The 19,330-nt window shown below is 43.2% G+C and overlaps 1 protein-coding gene across 2 annotated transcripts in view; it reads left to right on the top strand.

Annotated features, from left to right (window-relative positions):
• Positions 1 to 19,330, top strand: part of khdrbs3 (KH domain containing, RNA binding, signal transduction associated 3) — a 173,047-nt gene that overhangs the window by 98,160 nt on the left and 55,557 nt on the right. The window contains exons 4-6 of one of the 2 annotated variants that reach the window (XM_050035377.1): positions 13,139 to 13,285; positions 14,078 to 14,217; positions 15,313 to 15,450. In XM_050035377.1, coding sequence (XP_049891334.1) covers positions 13,139 to 13,285; positions 14,078 to 14,217; positions 15,313 to 15,450 — 425 coding nt within the window. The remainder of the gene's footprint in view (positions 1 to 13,138; positions 13,286 to 14,077; positions 14,218 to 15,312; positions 15,451 to 19,330) is intronic. The other variant, XM_050035378.1, reaches the window with a different exon arrangement.

The raw sequence follows: 19,330 nt of genomic DNA on the forward strand, positions 1-19,330 counted from the left end.
CCGTCAGCCTCCATTAGGTGGAGTTGTGTTGCTACCTCCTCTCCCCTTGGATCTCTGCAAGTGATGTGAGGACTCTAAAACTTCACCTGAGCCTCCCTCTGCATATGGGTGAGTAGATAATGGCTGAATTTTCATTTTTGGGTGCAGTATCCCTTTAAGCTGCAGGAACCCTTACACTGATTATAGCTCTGCCACTCCAAAATATTCAGGTAACTCAAAGCCTCATTGTATATTTGATGTCATCTTTACTCAGTGGTTGGAAAGCAAAACACAAGAACTGTATTTGGTCTCGAGGAGCTACAGCGTTTATTTGTGGACAAACTGAAACCTACACCTGCTACCACTTGCTATCACTTGATTATTGTACCGCTAATTTGTTCTCTGCTCTCACTGCCAGCACCTCTCTACTCCGAGGGCATCCGCCATCACTCTTTCTCTCACTTGATGACACATTCGCTATGCACACATAGCACTACACTTATAGCTATCTGATATGTAAACGTGTGGATCGCATTTAAAACCAGCCTCTGCTCTGGCCTTTTTCACACTGTAGTCCTGTGAGCATCAACACTTGCATGTGGTTTTACAAGTTGTTGTCTTCATCTAGCCTCATTGGCAGATGCCACGTGGAGTGCAGGGCAGTGTACGTGCATGTGAGGCTCACTGGGCCTGGTGTTCCTGGTTGGTTAGATCATGAAACAGGCTTTACGATTTGAAAATTGCGTTCTGTTACATCTCGACTGTACTCCTGGGTCGCACCTGAATGACAGCAAAGGAAATAATGTACTGTTTTCACCCTGCATAAGACATGTAATTGTGGTCTCGCTGCTCAGAAAACTGCAGTATAATGGATGTGTTGGAGGATGAAACTATACAGTGTTCAGTACATTTCCTTTTAAGCTCTTACATATGGCGGAGACACGGCAAAGGGCTGGGATAATTGCTCAAATATTTGCTGCTGCGGGACCTTGATCTTGTGTTGACAAGAATGTGAGTGCAGAGAGGTTGAAAGGCACCGAGCTGTCGGAGTCAGAGTCTCCCCGCCTGGTTATGGCACCTCGGTTGTCCTGTCGCTGTCAGAGCAGATGATGTAAAGGCTTCCGTGTTCCCGCGCCCCCTTCTCGTTAGCGCCGTGATTAACTCATCCATTTTCCTCCCTGGGACTTGTACTCCCGCTTTAATTTTCCTGATAGACAAAACAATCACTTTGTTTCACTTTTGCTAAGTCCTGTGTCGGGTTTAATTGCGAGCTGCTGCAGAGAAATACCTCCATTGTCTGCGAGGACTGCTCTGTATGTGTAAGCACTGTCCCACAGTAAAAAATGAACCTAACCTGTGTTCGTGCCTGCAAATCATTTGTAAGTTAATTATGATTTGAAGATGTAGAGGTGATGTAATTTACATCACATTAACAAGAATATGACCTGTGAGAGTGTGAAGTTCAGGGTGACAATGCTTTACAACAAATTACACATTTTATTGTTCTTACCAGCGTACAGGCTCACTGAGTCAGTCTGTTGACACTGGCACAGTATATGACTCCATGCTGATTGCGCAGTAGCTATTAAATGTATCAGTTATTCTTATGTCATTGTCAATGTCTTCATCCCTTTTATTGATGTGTCCCGTTACCTTTTGCAAACTCAAGCATTCTGGTGGGGAGCCCTCTCTTTTTATTCTGGGTATAGCAATGATCCACAGCAGGAACAGGACAGCATCTCACATTTCCACCGTCTCACCAGTCCTTACTCACCGTAAAGCACGCACTCTCCCTTTTCTTGCAAGAGTCCTCTACTCTGCCAAAACCATTAAATCATAATGTACTTGGGGCACCCATTAGCTCACCTAGAGCAGGTGCCCCATGTATAAAGGCCGTGTCCTTGCCTTCAAACCCCAGCCCTTTGCTGTGTGTCATCCCTTCTTTCTTCCCACTTCATGCTACAACTTCCTTTTTAATAAAGGCAAAAATTCCAGAAAACTTACCTGAAAAACTGAATGTCAGACTCCTTTTAGGGTCTTTTCTCACTAGCAAACGTTGAACAGTAGGGTTGGGTCGGTTCTCGGTAATACCAATTCGGTTCGGTACTCCTTGGGTCGGTTCTCGGTAATACCAATTCGGTTCGGTACTCCGTCTTGGACTGGGTTTTTTTTTTTTGAGACCGCCCGGACCGCATAGGTAATTTTACGGTGGAACATATGCGGAGCGGACTCCGCGGAGGTCCGCCCGGACTAAAAGCNCTCACTAGCAAACGTTGAACAGTAGGGTTGGGTCGGTTCTCGGTAATACCAATTCGGTTCGGTACTCCGTCTTGGACTGGGGTTTTTTTTTTTGAGACCGCCCGGACCGCATAGGTAATTTTACGGTGGAACATATGCGGACCGGACTCCGCGGAGGTCCGCCCAGACTAAAAGCGGACGTCCACAAGCCCTGTGCGCGCAAAGCTCAGATTTTACGACCGCGTGGACTCCGCTCCGCGCACCAGTGTCACACAAAAGACTGCTCGGCATGTATTTTTCACAACGCGGAAGTGTACTTGACTATGGAAGCCCGAATGACTGCGGACATTCCTCGCGGAGTCCGCTCCGCTTATAGTACGCCCGAGTCTGTGAGCACCTGTGTCTGCCTCTTCGCCAAGCGCACAGCGAGCAGGAGAGAGAGGGGAGTGGGACGGGGACTGAGCTAGGGGGTGCGAGTGCGCATGCGCCGAGGCCTCTACTGTAGCCTGGAGTTTGTTTAACAGTGACGGGGAGTCGATAATGGCGAAATCAAAGAATGCGCCAACATGGCAACACTTTGGCTTTGAGCCAGACGAAAGAGGCAGCCCTTGTTTGCACTGACAAACAGAAACAACGTGTTACTGTCACTCTGTTGTCCTATGGTCGTTTTTTATTTTAAATGAGTCNTAGTCTTGAAGAAATCAAAGAATGCGCCAACATGGCAACACTTTGGCTTTGAGCCAGACGAAGGAGGCAGCCCTTGTTTGCACTGACAAACAGAAACAAGGTGTTACTGTCACTCTGTTGTCCTATGGTTGTTTTTTATTTTAAATGAGTCAATTGCGCCCCCAAGTGGCGAAAATCCAGTATTACCGACATGATGCGGTTTTTCACAAAAACCGGACCTTTTTTTTTTTTTTCTCATGCCGACCCAACCCTACTGAACAGGACCTTTTATGTTGCGTTCATTTTGTACTCGGAGGTCGGAAATTCCCGGTTCCCAGTCAGAAGTTTAAACTCGAACGCACCCTGAGATCGGATTTCCAACTCGGAAACTCGGAGCAACCGCATCAACCCTGACTTACCAATTCAAGATGGCTGCCAGTCACATACATAGTGCTAAAGTATTGTTTACAGCAATTTTATCTTATTTATTTTACATTAGGTCAGCCTCATCTGCGGCTTTCATCAGTTGGAGTGCATGATGGTTTTGAAGCTGTCTATACTCTGAAAGTGCAAGGGCAACAAAGGCTTTCTTGCGGGCGTCCATGTTTTTTTTTCCAACTTGTCCACCATCGTCAACTAGAATGCAAAAACTGTTGTCAACTCGGAGGTGACGTCATTCCCACTTCCGACTTCCGACCTCCGAGTACAAAACGAGCGCAGCATTGGGTGACCAAAATGTTTCAGTTAACTTTCAAGAGCTTAAATACACTGAAATAGTGACAACAATTGCTGCTACGTCTATACCAATGTTGTCCCAATGGTAGCGACTTTACAATGGAATGGCACCCTCCTGTCACTCAAAGTGGCCATGCCTTTAATTATGCATAACTTTAAGCCTTAATAACACTTAAATAGGTGACAGATATCAAAAAAGAAGTTAGTTAAAAGTTGTCATTAATGGGGAAAGTATCTATAAAGGCCAGAACCTTTTTTGTAGCAGGATTTAAACACATTTATTTCTGCTGTAAGGAGAGAGTCCTAGAATCCATAAATGAGTTTTTGCACTTCCAGTTCCCTTGCATTTTTTGGATGACTTTTTGTCAGATGCCTGAAATAAGGTCTGTGTTTTACAAAAAGCTTAGGAGGCTTTCATGTTTGGTGCTATGGCATAAAATACATCAGTACATACCCCACTCGTCTGTTATGAAGCTTCTATGTGTCTTAGAAAAGGCGATGCCTACAAGAGGCTTGGTGAGACGACAGGATGTCATACGCAGAGCATGGCCTCATTGTGGTAGGGAATGTTAAGTCATGCAACCTCCCGTCACCTTCACATTATATTTGTTCCAACAATTAAGGGCAAAAAGTCCCCAGAAATAACAAAAAAAAAAAAAAGATCATGCAACCAAAGTGTAGTTTGTTTATAGCCTAACATAAGCATTTTACTTCTGGCGATTGCTTTAGGCATCAAAAATCATAAAAATGGTGTGTATTTATAAAGATAATCTTGCTGAACAAAACTGAGTACCATAAACGTCTGTTTGCCACAGAGCTTAGTTTCTGTAGTAATCCAAAATTCAATGAAAAAATCCTAAAGCTCTTTGATGAGGAAACCAGGGCGACACTAACTTCTGCATCAGCCTACAGAAAAACGTCATCCCTGGAGCACTCTATTTTAATATGGGGGTCTATGGGGATTGGCACTCTCCTGGAGCCAGCGTCAAGAGGATCCATTAAAGGAACTGCAGTTTTTGGCTTCATTTTTCAGCCCCTGGGGTGCCCCTGCCACTCTTTTACCAGTAAAGGGAGACCAGTAAGGGGCAGATACAGTATGGCTCCTCTTGGTGCTGCTGATGACTGCTACAAGCTGCTAGAGAGATTTCCTCAAAATATGTGTGTCAGAAGTGTAGATGAACAAAGCTGATAGAGCTCTGCACTTCATCTAGTGTCTGTCCTTAGTTTCATTTGAATGTGATGCTCCCAGCTTGAAAATATTCTTTACCTCTGAGCTCCGTCTGCAGGAGCTCCTGCGTCCAGAGCGCTGTGGCCTTCTGTTTCCAGGGTGAACGGCTTTTCATAAGCAGATTTAGAGGAAAAAAATGTGAACAGGAGGAAGATGCTGCCAGTAGATATGAGATACAGACAGCTGTAATCTCTCGCCATGGGCTGCTTAGCTGCTATGGGACTCTGCTGGATCACCGATGCTTCTTATCAGCGCTGGGGGAGGGGCCCGCTCGTATGAAAACTGCTATTATATCTATGATATCATATGCAAATGATGTGGTCACACTAACAGATTGGCTTCATACCAAATGAGATATTCACTTGGTGTAACACTGTCACTTTGAACATGTTGAATAGACTGGAAAAGATGGAAAGATGGACCAAAAGAACAAATAAATAAAAAGGAAGTCCTCAGATGACACGTGCTAACGTCAGACTGGTTCGTCTGTTATTTTGACAGAGGATAGTTAAAGCACTAGGTAATGATTGTTTTTCATATCTCCTTTTTTTCATGCAAATATACCAAGGAACACATGAAAGGAAAAGGAGAGACAGATCTGCAAGCAGTCGTCTCTTTCTAACACCCTGCTTTCGCTCCCTGCTCGACACCAGCAGCTCCGTCAGGGCTGGTGCTATGCGCAAAGGGGCCCTCTGCTCGTAAAGCACAGATTTATGGGGGAAATTAACATATCATTAACATACCACAGGCACTCTTAAAAGAAGGTTATTTATAATTAGGTGACATCAGAGACACTGGCTTGCACGGTGCTAGAGAGGGAGAAGGGGAAGAGGAAGTTGCCGCCATTGGAGAGGCCCCGGAGAAGACTTTTTTTCCTTTTTTTTGTTGAAAGGGAGAAACTGGGACGCCAAACCTGTTGTTTCCTTTGTGTAATGTGTTGGGAGACATTTGGGGTTTTTGCTGTCCTATTTCTCGCCATCAATAACATTATACTGGCCTGCTTCTGTCGGGCCTGAATGGCCTGTGCAACCCCTCACTGTTTACATGGTTCATACTGCAGTCTAAATGAACTGGGCTTCTTCAGGCAGAGCTGGAGAGGAGCGAGTAACATCTGCTCTGCTTTCAGGGGTTTGAGTGCGTAACTAAACAACAATACATGCTCTCTTGGCGTATATCCTCACCTGGTTAAAGCTAAAATCTGTAACTTTCTACATGTTCACACCCTCTGTGGTGGCCAGTGTTGTGCAAGTTACTAAAATTAGTAATAAGTTACAGTTACTTCTCTCAAAAGTTATTAAATCACCACACTTAAAGGTAACTTTTGCTTCTGATTGCTATGAATGCACAAATAGCTATATTGTTTTAGTGTAGCTGTGGCTCAGTGTGGGACAATAAAACTGTCAGACTTTATCTGTGAGTGTCTCCATTGTCATTCTGATGAAAACTAAGTAGTGGAACTGTTTCTCAGACAATTGACAGTAATTTCTTATCTTGATGGGCCTAATAAAATAAAAGTGACCTCAACAGTCATTTACATCCTGCACATAGACTACAACAAACCACTATGGAGATATTTGGTTCTTGATCTTGAGGAGGCAAAACTTAAGTTCATATTTCCAAGAAAGCAAGCTCAAGAGCCTGGAATGTCAGTTACTGTGTACACAGTGACAGTCAGATGCTGATTGATGGATTTATACCATTCATTGCGTTGCCGGAAGGTCTCAGAGGTAGGCTCAGAGGTAGAGCGGGTCGTCCTCTAATTTGAAGATTGGCAGTTCAATCCCCAGCTCAGCCAGTCCACATCTTGAACTGTCGTTGGGCAAGATACTGAACCCCAAATTTTACCCGGTGGCTGTTCCATCAGTGTGTGAGAGAATGTGAATGGTTGCTGAGTAGCAAGTGGCATCCTGTATGGTAGCCTCAGCCACCAGTGTGTGAATGGGTGAATGTGACAGGTGAGTGGTCAAAAGTCTAGAACGTTGCCATACAAATGCAAACCATCTTGTACATTGGTGAAACAAAACAACCACTAAACAAACGCATGGCCCAACACAGAAGGGCTAACTCTTCAGGGCAAGACTCAGCTGTCTATTTACACCTCAAGGAGAAAGTACACTCCTTTGAAGGCAGCAATGTGCACATTTTGGACAGGGAAGACAGACATCTCTCAATAGGGGAGGAGGTCTGCGACACCATCTATCCCCCACCTATAGTGCTGTCCTTTCATGCCCAGGAGATTTAACAGCTTAACCTCAAAAAAAAATGGTCGTTCATGAATGGCCTCATGTGACTCTAACGACTCCAACGACCACCGTTGCAGCAGGAGTTTCAGCGACCGTCGTTGACACACCATTGGAGCACTAACGAACCAGTGACATCATTGGCCTTGTGAAGACCTCCTCAGAGGTGAAATACCTGGGTTGTTTCCACTCCAGTTTGTCAGACTAACTCCAGCCTAGTCAGACAAGCATGAACTGATGAAGCCTCTTGGATAAGAGGTGAAACGTCTTCTAAGACAAAACTGAGTCCAGTTGCGTTCGATTCAATTGCCTTGAGAAAACCATCTAAATGTGCACAGTGCAACTCCGGCGTTCTGAGTAACGTTGTTGTTAAAAGCTTACATAAACCTTACATGCAATAGCCCACCTTCCACCTTCTCCTCCTGTCTCTCTGTCAGTCGTTCTCCCAAATATAAACACACTGAGCACAACTCACCTGAACTATGTGTTACTACGGGTGATGTGACATCAGAACTAGGAAAAAAAAAATTGTGGATTGGTTTTGTTTTCTGCTATGATTAAGACAAAAGTAACAAGTAATGATCCTGTTTAAATGTCAGTAGTTTTAGTTGGGTTATTTAATTCGAAACATGAATTAGTTGCACTACCAGCACTTGTGGTGGCAACGGGTGATTAGATTTTTTTAGAGTTGCTGTCAGCCACTGAAATACTTGGTATTTTCTCCAGCTAGTGAACTGAGACACCACTGTGTTTGTGTTATTCAGTGCAAAGCATTCAAGTAAAGGCGTCATTGAAATGTAAGTCTCATGTAGCAGCTGTTTCGAACAGACTTTATTGGCAGCGTCAGTCACAACACGTCTGACCTAACAAATTGATCGACATCTTGCAATTGACATCAGAATGGATGGATCTGTTTATTAATGAAGACAGCGTTTTGAAATATGACCACCACAGATCAGCTCTAAAAAAAACCAACTAACTAACACATACAGCTGATCTGAAGTACCATTTACAAAACAGTACATGTAATCTCGTTTGTCTGTGTTACATTTTCTGCCAAGCCAGCAGCGTGGCTCCATGTTGGTCAGACAGTTTACCACTTTGGTTCAGACGGAAATAACTCAGCAACTGTTGGGTGAATTGTCATGAAAACTTTTACAGACATGTGTAGTCATCAGTGAAAGTACCTGAACAACTTTGGTGATCCTCTGACTTCTTAAGCATCCCATTGAGGTTGATTGTGATTCATTTACAACCAAAAATATCGTCACTGGTTATTGAGCAGATACCTGAAGTAGCTGTACTTTGTGTTTAGTACGTTGTGTATTAGCACGCTAACATACTAAACTAAAAATGTGTACATGGTAAACATTACCACACCAAACATATCTGTGTCAACAACAATGTGGCCGTGATGTGACTGTGAAAGTTAACCGAACCAGCCAAGTGTTTTGTCTAAACCTAACAACACATGTGATAGAGTGTGCAGTCAACAGCCATGCTTGTGGCTCTGTGAGGCTGCAATATTCATAGTAAAGGGAACCAAAATATTTAATGGCTTAACCAAAGTACTAGACAAAATTTGACCAGTGATGGTGCTCGATACGAAAGCATGGGATCACCAAAGTTCACTGCGCATGTGTTCACCAAATTGCACGGTAATCCATTCAACAGTCTTCAGGAAAAAAGTCAGGGGATCAACAGAGGAATTATGATTCATCCCCCTAGGGACAGGAATGTCTGTACCAAAATCTGTGTCAATCCATGTTGTAGATGAAGAGATCTTTCACTGATGAAGTGAGCATTTTGACTGAAGGACAGGTCAGAGGGGTCAATCCTTGAGTCACCATGGGTATCCGTACCAAATCATGTTTCTTTAATACATACTAGACAAGGAAGTTAATATAAATGCTTGTAGGAGGCAGGGTTGCATAGATGCCATCTAAAAGTGTTTATTATTATCCTTTTCAAGGTGATAATCCTTTAGAGCTTTACTTTTAATTAGTCTCTTTGGTGCAGTGTGTTGATTGCTGTGGTCTTTCGCACTTTACTTGCCAGGAATCACCTGCCAGTCAAGTGAAGGGTGTTGAGTATTTTGATTTCTTTTTGTCTTGGACTTTCTGTTTCTGTATTCTGTTGTGTACTGTTGTTGACAATTAGATCAGATTTGTCATTTGTTTAAGGTCTAAACCAGTGGTTCTCGACCTTTTAGATTTAGCTTCAGGGACCTACATCTGAAATGATAATGGTCGTTAGATACGATCAGGCTGTACTCATGCACTGCTCACGTATACCTGAGAAAAGTTATGCACCATAATCATCTGTAACCCACGTAATCATGACCCAGTACTTTGTGTATAACCCATGTAATTACCTGCAAAAAGCCTGCAATCACTTGACAAATGCACTGACAGGAGCAGAAAAATAAGTAGTCTGCATAGGTAAGTAGACTACTTGGGCGGTGAATGTGGGGTGATTAAGGAGTCCCAAACACCCCAAGAAGTGTTCTGAAATGTGTGAAGCCAAGTGTACTTTGAGCTATTTTAAGGTTTGTGTTTCAGTGTGTTCCTTTTCCTTAACCTAACCCGCATAACTTTACAACAGTATGTAGTTTTTATTACATATGTAACGTCATTCATGGGATGCTCATTTGTTAGATATAGGAATTGTTGCATGTGCATTTTTGTGTGATATCTTACAAACCACTGTATGAGGATACACTGCTATTACGACCAGAATTATATTGTTGCCAACTAAAGTGGAGGAGATAAACACATTGGGCTCAATTCCATGGTGAATTTAACAATTAAAATAAAGTATTCCCCATCTTTCTGGGAGCCCCTTGGAAATCCCTCAAGGACCACTGTGGGTCCCGTGGCACAAAAAGGTTGAGAACCATTAGTTTAGACCACTGGTTCTCAACCTTTTCCCTTTGAAGGACCCCTAAATTGGTACACATTAGGTCCGGGACCCCAATTTGAATTTTGCATCAAGGGCCTCCATTCAAAAAGATTATGGTTGTTACCTATGAAAACTTATTTACTACAATCATCCATAACCCACGTAATCATGACCCAGTAAGTGTAAGTGTATAACCCATGTAATTACCTGCGAAAAGCCTGCAATCACTTGACAAATGCACTGATGGGAGTAAAGACAGAAGTAGTCTAAGGTAAGCAATTTGGGGAAGTGGATGCAAGACGGTATTCTAAACTGTGTGAAACCAAGTGTACTTTGAGCTATTTCAAGGTATGTTGTCGACATGTTTCTTTTCCTTAACCTCTACTTGCCTAAACCCAACCTGCATAACTTTACAAAAGTGCATAGCTTTTCTTTACATATGTAACTTAACATTACATACGTGACATCATTCATGGGATGCTCATTTGTTAGATATATGAGTCGTTACGTTACGTTAAATTCCTCAAGGACCCTTGGGGCCCCTTGCTTTGTTGACCTCCATCTACAGCTGCATCCATCCATCCATTTTCTAACCGCTTATCCTCTTGGGGCTCGCGGGGGGGCTGGAGCCTATCTGACATTGGGCAAGAGGCAGGGTACACCCAGGACATGTCACCAGACTATCGCAGGGCTGACACATAGAGACAGACAACCATTCACACTCACATTCACACCTACGACAATTTAGAGTCACCAATTGACCTATGGCTAAGCCACGCCCCCCTCCACTCACTCAGACAAACTATCAACATTCAGTGACCGGCGCTATGGCAGGTGTCACAGTACACGGCATTTCACAGGAGGCAATTGATGATTTTTGGGGACATAACGATCAGATGTCATTGAGAAGTAACCAAAAGGGCCTAAACTACGCATTGGAGGGATATATTCATCATTTTATTGTTGAGAAGGTCGATGAAAAGCTTAAATTACAAGCCAAAATTTACAGGTCACAGTGTACGCTTGTGAACCGCATCTGGTTGCCGTCACCATCAAAGACAACAAGTTAAAGTGCCACTGAAGTTAAGGTTTTTGGCTCAGAATATGAGAAAAGGATAACGGCCTTTTTACCATCTTTACCAAGAGTGTCTCTCCGTTAGTTTGGTGCTACAGTATTTACACTGAATCATTCAGCATAACGTTTGCCAACCTTTGTTATCTCTGCCATTACAGATAAGTTAATGAAGCTAAGCTCCAGAAGTTAACGTTAGCTTAACTAGAGCCCTTTGGACAACAGCTAACAATGATGTACGATCACCAAAGTACAAAACTAGAACAAAATAGGCTAATGAACTCCCAGCAAACAAGGTGACATGATGAACAACGCAGCTAGGAGCTAACGTTAGGCTAACTTTAGCTAACGTTAGCTAGAGATGTTAAAGATAACTTTATATTTCTTTCCAGCAAAGTGACAATATGTTGCCTCAAACACAATGTTGACTTACCTTAGAACAGATGTAGACATCATTGTTAATCTTATTCACGTTGAGTTGATGTTGTGGTCTAACGTTACCACACAACTTTATCCAAAGGAGACACTTTTCTCGGTTAAGATGTGGTTTAAAGTGTAAAAAATACACCTCGTCGCCCAGCCTCTCAAGATACCTTGTGTCAGAGTTGCATGTACCCCATGCACACCGTTTGACCATTTTTGTGTGTATGGGAATGGCTATATGCACTGTGATTGGCTCATCGCATTTGAGGGCGGGGCTTAGCCATAGGTCAATTATCCTGCATGTCTTTGGGAGCGGCTGTAGAGCAGGTCGTCCACCAATCGAAAGATCAGCGGTTCGATCCCGGGCTCCTCCAGGCTGCATGTTGAAGTATCCTTGAGCAAGATACTGAACCCCAAATTGCTCCCGATGGCTGTTCCATTGGTGTGTGAGTGTGTTAAAACTGAGTAGCAGGTGTTACCTTGTATGGTAGCCTCGGCTGCCAGAATGAATGTGTGTTTGAATGGGTGAATGTGACTCGTAGTGTAAAAAGCAGTGGTCACTAGATGACTAGCAAGGCGCTATACAAATGCAGGTCCATTTACTGTGGGAGGAAGCTGGAGTACCCAGAGAAAACCCACGCTGACACAGGGAGAACATGCAAACTCCGCACAGAAGGGCTCCCTCCTGGGATCAAACTTTGCTGTGAGGCGACAGTGCTAACCACCCTTTTACAGCTGCGATTAATTTGTAGATTACTTTCTTGATTAGTTGTAGTCAGAAAATGGTGAAAATGTTGATGAGTATATCCCAAAGCCCAGGACGATGTTCTTAAATGTCTTGTTTTGTCCACAAATCAAAGACATTCAGTTTACTGTCATGGAGGAATAAAGACACCAGAGAACATTCACAACTGCAGATCGTTGTGGCTCTACCTCCATCTAAGAAGATGTTGGTTGTTAGGTATGATTACAACCAGAACTCAATAGTTTCAACTACAGTTGAGGAGGAACTGTGGAGGAAGTAAAATCTACGATCAGAATACTCACCCTTGGCTAAATTATTGAATTAAAGAGTGAAAATAACCTACTCCCCATTCTTTCTGGGGACTCCCTTAAGGACCCCTGATTGAGAACCACTGGTCCAAACCTCTCTGTCCACATTAAGGTTTTTTTTAGGATGTTTGCTTTTCTTTTTCTTTATAGTATATTCTTGCCTCCTAAAGCTGCTGAATTCATTTAAACAGAGCCGCAGTGATTGCACAGATGAGATAAAATGCATGAAGCGGAGGAGATATTATGATCAAGTGCATGCAAGCACATACTTCATCTGTACATTTGTTATGAGGACAAGCAGCTGTGTGAGGACAAAAGCAATCGCTTAAAAGTGACAGCCGCGGTGGAAGAGATTGTAGGGATTGCCTGTTCGCAGACATATACATTTACAAGAACCCACATAAATATTTTCTGTCTGTCTTTTTGTAACTCTCCCGCACCGAGGCATCAGACCTCATTATGCAACAGTTATGGAAAAACTCCCCGCAGTAAATCCTGCTGAAATACAGAAAAAATAAGATAAATGTTGCTGACTGTGACAGCTAACTCGCGCCCGTTCCCTCGACAGATATATGATACCAAAGTGTTTTTTTGTCCCATCAGGAGGAAGAGCTACGGCAGAGCGGCGAGGCCAAATATCACCACCTGAACGAAGACCTGCACGTCCTCATCGAGGTGTTCGCCCCGCCAGCTGAGGCCTACGCCAGGATGGGTCATGCTCTGGAGGAGATCAAGAAGTTTCTCATACCAGTACGTTCCCTTCCTTCCTCACATACACACACTTTCTCTGCCTGGATTTCTTTCCAGGAGCTCTTTGTGCCCGGGCTGACTCATTTTCAGCCTGTCCACAGTGAAGAAAGAAACAGAAGAGACAACTTTCCCTTGCACTTTTTGTCTGTTACTTGCACTGTAATTCTGTCAGGGCAGGAGTGTGTGTGTGCTGATTCGATGTGTGTGATCCTGAGTGGGAAGTCGTGGGTATAACAGGAATAAAAGAGCGCAGGAGGGGATCTCTGCGCGGGCCAACCTCTCCTTGGCAGCAGCATGCAGCATGGAGCTTATTTACTCTTCCTCCATTCATTATGGATGATCTCTCCAATGCTCAGAGCTATGATGATTTACATCTCATCATTAATTATCAGCAGACCCCTCCCCCATCCCTCCTCCATGTTGCCTCTCCCTGCTGTTGCCATGAAACATATTTATCGATAGAGCGGACACATGACAATCATATCAGTCGCTTTATGATTAAAGACCTATTTCCATGTTAATTATGTGTTTTAATTTAGTGGCAAAAGAAAACTGTGTGAGAAGATAAAGGCAAACGGGGTGCTGAGGATTTATCAACGGGAGATCTGAAATGTTTTGCTGCCTCAGGAACAGCGGTCACGGCAGTACTGTAAAGTACATTAATTAGATATTCCCGGGGCTGTAGCCCTGGAGATAAAGGACGAAATTTAATACAGTGTAATTGAAAGCGAGTCTATTGCTGTCTGTGTTTGTGTGTGTGTGTGTGTGAACACGCTGCCTCTCTGTGTGCAGGATTACAATGATGAGATCAGACAGGCCCAGCTGCAGGAGCTCACATACCTGAACGGTGGCTCAGAGGATGCCAAGGTGCCATCGGTGAGGGGCAAGTCAGCCGCCCGTGGAAGAGGGACACCTGTTCCAGGGCCTCCCAGGTAACCTGCCTCCAAATGTGTGTGTGTACGTGTGTTTGTGTGTGGGCAAGTTGTGTACATGTGCACTTTAGTTCAGCTAGGGAATGGGTATTATTTACAGTTAAGGAGCTACTGGAAAGCAGAGTTTTTTATGGATTCGTTCAGTATCCTGTTGCTTTCTCAGAGTTAATGGCGTCATTTAGAGTTACAGCACATTTACGACCGCCTCTGTCTGCTCCACTAATACCAGAGATGTTTAGTCTTTTTGTGCTGTTTTTTAAAAGATGCGGATGTCACTTTTTTTTACCTTATTTCTTGACAAAGACTTCCAGTTTCTCTCTATGTGCCCAAACAATTTGGGCCAAATATGAATTTGCAGTTGCGATGTGTATTATATTGTCGAAATAATATTTTTATCTAACCAATCGATCGTTCATGTTGCAACCAGCAGCAAGGACAAGACCCTGACGACAGAGCCAGTTTCACTTGATGGCCAACATGTTGAAACTGTGGAAAACTTTAAATACCACGGTACAGGTCTGGACTCCCAGGTGAGCTTCTCTGGACATACTGAGTATATTCTCAAGAGATGCTCACAGTGACTCTATCGTCTTAGGTAACGTAGTGGCCTCAGTATTAGTCAGCAGGTTTTACAATTAGTGCACAAATCTATGGTCAAGAGTGTTTTAACTTCTGACCTCCCTATCTGGTATGGTCATCTTAACTGTACATCCAAAAATAAACTCTCTAGGATTGTGACAATGGCAAGGACGAGACAGAAAGCGAAGAGTATCTTGGTAGATAGCTCTCGCCCTCTCTTATGCCAGTTTGAGCTCTTGGGCTCAAGGAGGTGCAATAGAGTTCCTCTGGCAACTAAAAACGTATCTAAGAAGTCCATCATCACAAGTATCATCACCCGTATCCTTAACTCAACAAAGTGACTGATGAGTTTTAAATCACAGACAGACAATGAGCTGATTTAGTGTGTTAAAAGGATAGTGCACCCAAAAATGAAAACAGCCATTATCTACTCACCCATATGCCGAGGGAGGCTCAGGTGAAGTTGAAGAAATTGAAATTGAAACCACAAAATATCTCCATGCTGCTCGTCCGTAGTGATCCAAGTGTCCTGAAGCCCCTGGGGCGCCGTCAGCCTCCATTAGGTGGAGTTGTGTTGCTACCTCCTCTCCCCTTGGATCTCCGCAAATGTTCTGAGGACTCTAAAACTTCACCTGAGCCTCCCTCGGCATATGGGTGAGTAGATAATGGCTGAATTTTCATTTTTGGGTGCACTGCAAGTGTTTGGTAATGACTTTGTATGTTTGTTTTACTGACTATTTAATTGCTTTATGTTGCCACTTGTGTCTGTTGAGTTGAATCGATTCTATCGAATTCAGTTCTATCGAAATGCAAAACGCTTCAATGATTACTGCCGTATTAGGAGGGGTGTAGTTAAAAAAGAATCTGAGTTGGGTGGTAGCCTAGTGAGCCTAGCCTAGTTTGCTAGTTCATCTAGTAAGCTTTCTTACCAAGTAGGGTCCATTTGATAGCGTTAGTTTGTTCCGTGGCAGCAAAATGTTTTAATGCCTGTGATTGGAAGGAAAAAAGAAGTGGTAAGGATCCTGAAGCTGAAAGGGAGCTGTCAATCAAGCGTGATCTGATCAAGTCCCCATAATCCAGAGAAACTGTATGAGCATCCAATTGAGCTGTTCTTTTTTTTAAACTAGGTTTTCTAATAGTTACGAACATTTATTTTCACCCAGGTTTGTGCCAATGTTTAATGAGACGTTTGTTTTTGATATCATTTGTGTGACTTTTTACTATTTCAAGCCAAGTTTCCAGTCATTTGAAAGACAATATTCACAATATGTTTGCTGTCAATTATAGGTCTGAGAAAGAAAGAAAGAAAGAAAGAAAGAAAGAAAGAAAGAAAGTTGGAATCGGCCAAAATCGGTGTCACTAAGTCTGACTTTTAAAATCCAGAAATCGTCCAAGAAAATTGCCGTCGCTGCATCTCTACTCATTACATGGTCAGCGTCGGGACTGATCCTGAAACTGAGCTCATGCTTGTTGAGCAGTGGGATGTCTGCATTCACTAAGTTTCAAAAAGAAATGGTAATGTAGTGATGGGAGTTGGATCAGTTTCGGGTTTGCCAGTCCAGTTCGGTGTAGGAGCTTAAACCAGTTTGATTTTTTGCAAACCAGCTGAACCAGCATTTTTCCTTATGACACATTCTGGCAAACTATAAAGTAGCCTACATCAGCAACCTGTGCTGAGAGCGTCACGGCACTAAATCCAACATGTATGGACTAATAGAGCCAGTGGTGTCTGACAGGCCGTGAGCCGAGCCCGGCAACATGAAGGGAATTGAATTTCTGTAGAGGTGGGAGGAGACATTAGTGGAGCACTTTGTGTTAGTTTGCATGCTGAGATGAGACATGGCAGAGTTAGTCTCTCAAGAAAACTAAAACTGCGGATAAACTGGGATTCTGTTTTTTAAAGTTCAAATGAGAATGAATTTATGTAATACCTTTTTATTTCGCTGGCAACTGGAGGAAGATTGTAGGGAGCTGAACATTTTTGGTAAATGACCATCGCTAATGACAACCTACTTGCAGTAAATATCACAGTATAAAACAAGTGTTTTCAGGAATAAAAGGATAGCAAGTAGACTACTCACCCATCTTTTAAGCGGTTACGTCTCCGGTCTGATCTGGTGCGCACAGCTAATAGGTGCATGGTTTGTTCACATGAAGTAACAAAGAGCATATTCAGTGGAATCAGTGTGGAGAAAGAGCGCCGATGTTACATGATCTGATGTGATAGCTGGAAGCTTGTTTGCATTTGGGATACGGTGTTATTAACTCAGGAGCGGCTGCTGAGTCAAGTGGGATGCCTGGTAAAATCTAGTATACTGGTACACCTGTCCAGTTCAGTCCAGAGTTTTGCTTAATATCAATCGATTTGAAAATGCTTACACCAGCCTGGACTCCATGTTTGCTTTTTTTTCCCCAGGTTTACACATTTACTTTTATTGTATCAACATAATATTAATTGCTCATACAATTTTAGTATTACAATCTTTGTGACTATTTATATTACGAATGCAACAGGAGACAAATAAACGTCATTGGAGGTGAAAAAGTGATGGATTATTTCTGTAGAACAAAGGTATTCTCATGTTTCTTTTCCCACCACTATCTTCCTTGTGGCTTCTCTAAATCTTATCTCTGCTATTTGTGTTCCTGTTTTTCACAAAACTACCTGATAAACTGTGTGATGTCAGTGAATCCAGATGAATACATAATCAACCTTTGGTAACACTTCTCCTCCTGTAATTTCCGCAATCCTACCTGAAATGCATATGCAGTAAGCAGAGAGACGCACCTTGGAAACACTAATGAAAATGTCAATGCGTCAAATCTGCGGCTGGAAAATAGGTGTAAAATCGTCATAAATCTGGCCCCTGTTTACTTTCTCTGACTGGTTTTGTTGATGGAAATAATGGCTCTTTCTTTTCAGAAGAAAAGCTGAAAGTAGTGTGACGTTACATCACAGCAAACCTCTCAGACAGCAGGTTGCATGTTTAGAGAGTGTCTGACTTTGACAATGGAGACAGCAGATAATGACACTTTCTTCCAACCATTTGCACAGTCTGACCCTAAATCCAACCAAGTAGTTTTGGTTTGCCTAACTTGACAAAAACATAACCAAACTAAATAAATAATTTTGCAAGACACCTATAAACAGCCTATTTCTTCATTGAAGACTTGCTGGGTCACTGGAAGGAAGCACAGCGTATCATAATGTCGCCTACCTGTACATACTGACATCAGATTCTTCCAGCAGGACAAAGTGAAATGAAACTTAGAACAAGCCAAACAAAGACTTCCTGTTTAATGTGATGGGTTATCTCTCTCTCTCTCTCTCTCTCTCTCTCTCTCTCTCTCTCTCTCTCTCTCTCTGGAAATTATTTGTCATAAGACTGAATGGCAGCAAAAAGCTTCCTCAGAAGACAGAAAAATGAGCCCTGATATTTCCAACTCTGCTGACTGTGTGCAGACCTCAGCAGGAACTACAAAGAAGAGGCAGAAACCAAAGATGATTGGCATAAAGCTACAAACCAAAGCACTGCTGCTTTCATTAAAGTTGCACTGTGCACATGGCTGCTTATTTACTGAACTCGCCAGGCTGTTTTCTGTGCACCAAAGAAAACCAACAAGGACAAGAGAGCCAAAACATCTCATGCTGGCGAGTCCGGCTTTCTGTGGACGGAGCTGTCAATAAAGCTCTGAGGAAGTTCAGTCAGAACGACTATCTCACTCTCTCTGTTCCCTTGTCTTTCATGATCACTTCTCAGCCACACCTCTTGGCTTCTATCCATTCGTACATTTTCCTCCTTCCCTATTATCCTCCACTATCCCAGCTAAACGACCTCTCCATGTTCACTTCATTGAATAGAGTAAGCCAGAAGTGAGGTTGTCCTCTCTGTCACCCACATAGGAGCTCATCACTATAAATGCTTTACACTGCAGTCCATTTTCATGGTGTTATGTCTTTGTTAACATGTTGGGCACAGATCAGTCTCAGAACCCACTGGCTATCAGACTGGCGACAGTAATCCTCTTGGGGAAACGGCCAATATTTCAAGAGATCCGCTGTAGCAAGCAGATGTCCAGACCAAGGCTTCCTCCTCTGTGCACTGTAGTGGCGGACATTGTTTTGGGGATCCTGTTGGTCACGGGATTCTTGTGGGATTCTCAAAGGATGATAGTCAATTTCACCATTCATCCCATGACTGGGTTGTGACAGGAAAGAAGTGTCAACAGGAGTGAGCGGGACAGGAATCATTCCCTCAATCCCAAATGGATCCCTTACAGATTCGTTGACTCAAGCCCTAAGCACTTATAGACCTAGGACCAATTCCATTTCTTCCCCTTAGCCCTTGTCTTGGCCCTTCCCCTTGGTTTTGCGTGTTCACGTGAGGGGAAGTGGTGTCCCAATTCTCCGTCATGTTAGCTCTTCACCTGATGGAGAATTGGGACAAGGGCTAAGGTGAAGAGCTAGCAACATGAAGTTAGGCAGCAGCTATTAGTTTGTTTCCACAGAGCACAGGAAATACATGCTTGCAGG

The sequence above is a fragment of the Epinephelus moara genome, chromosome 22 (assembly GCF_006386435.1).
Source record: "Epinephelus moara isolate mb chromosome 22, YSFRI_EMoa_1.0, whole genome shotgun sequence".
Classification (NCBI taxonomy): Eukaryota; Metazoa; Chordata; class Actinopteri; order Perciformes; family Serranidae; genus Epinephelus; species Epinephelus moara.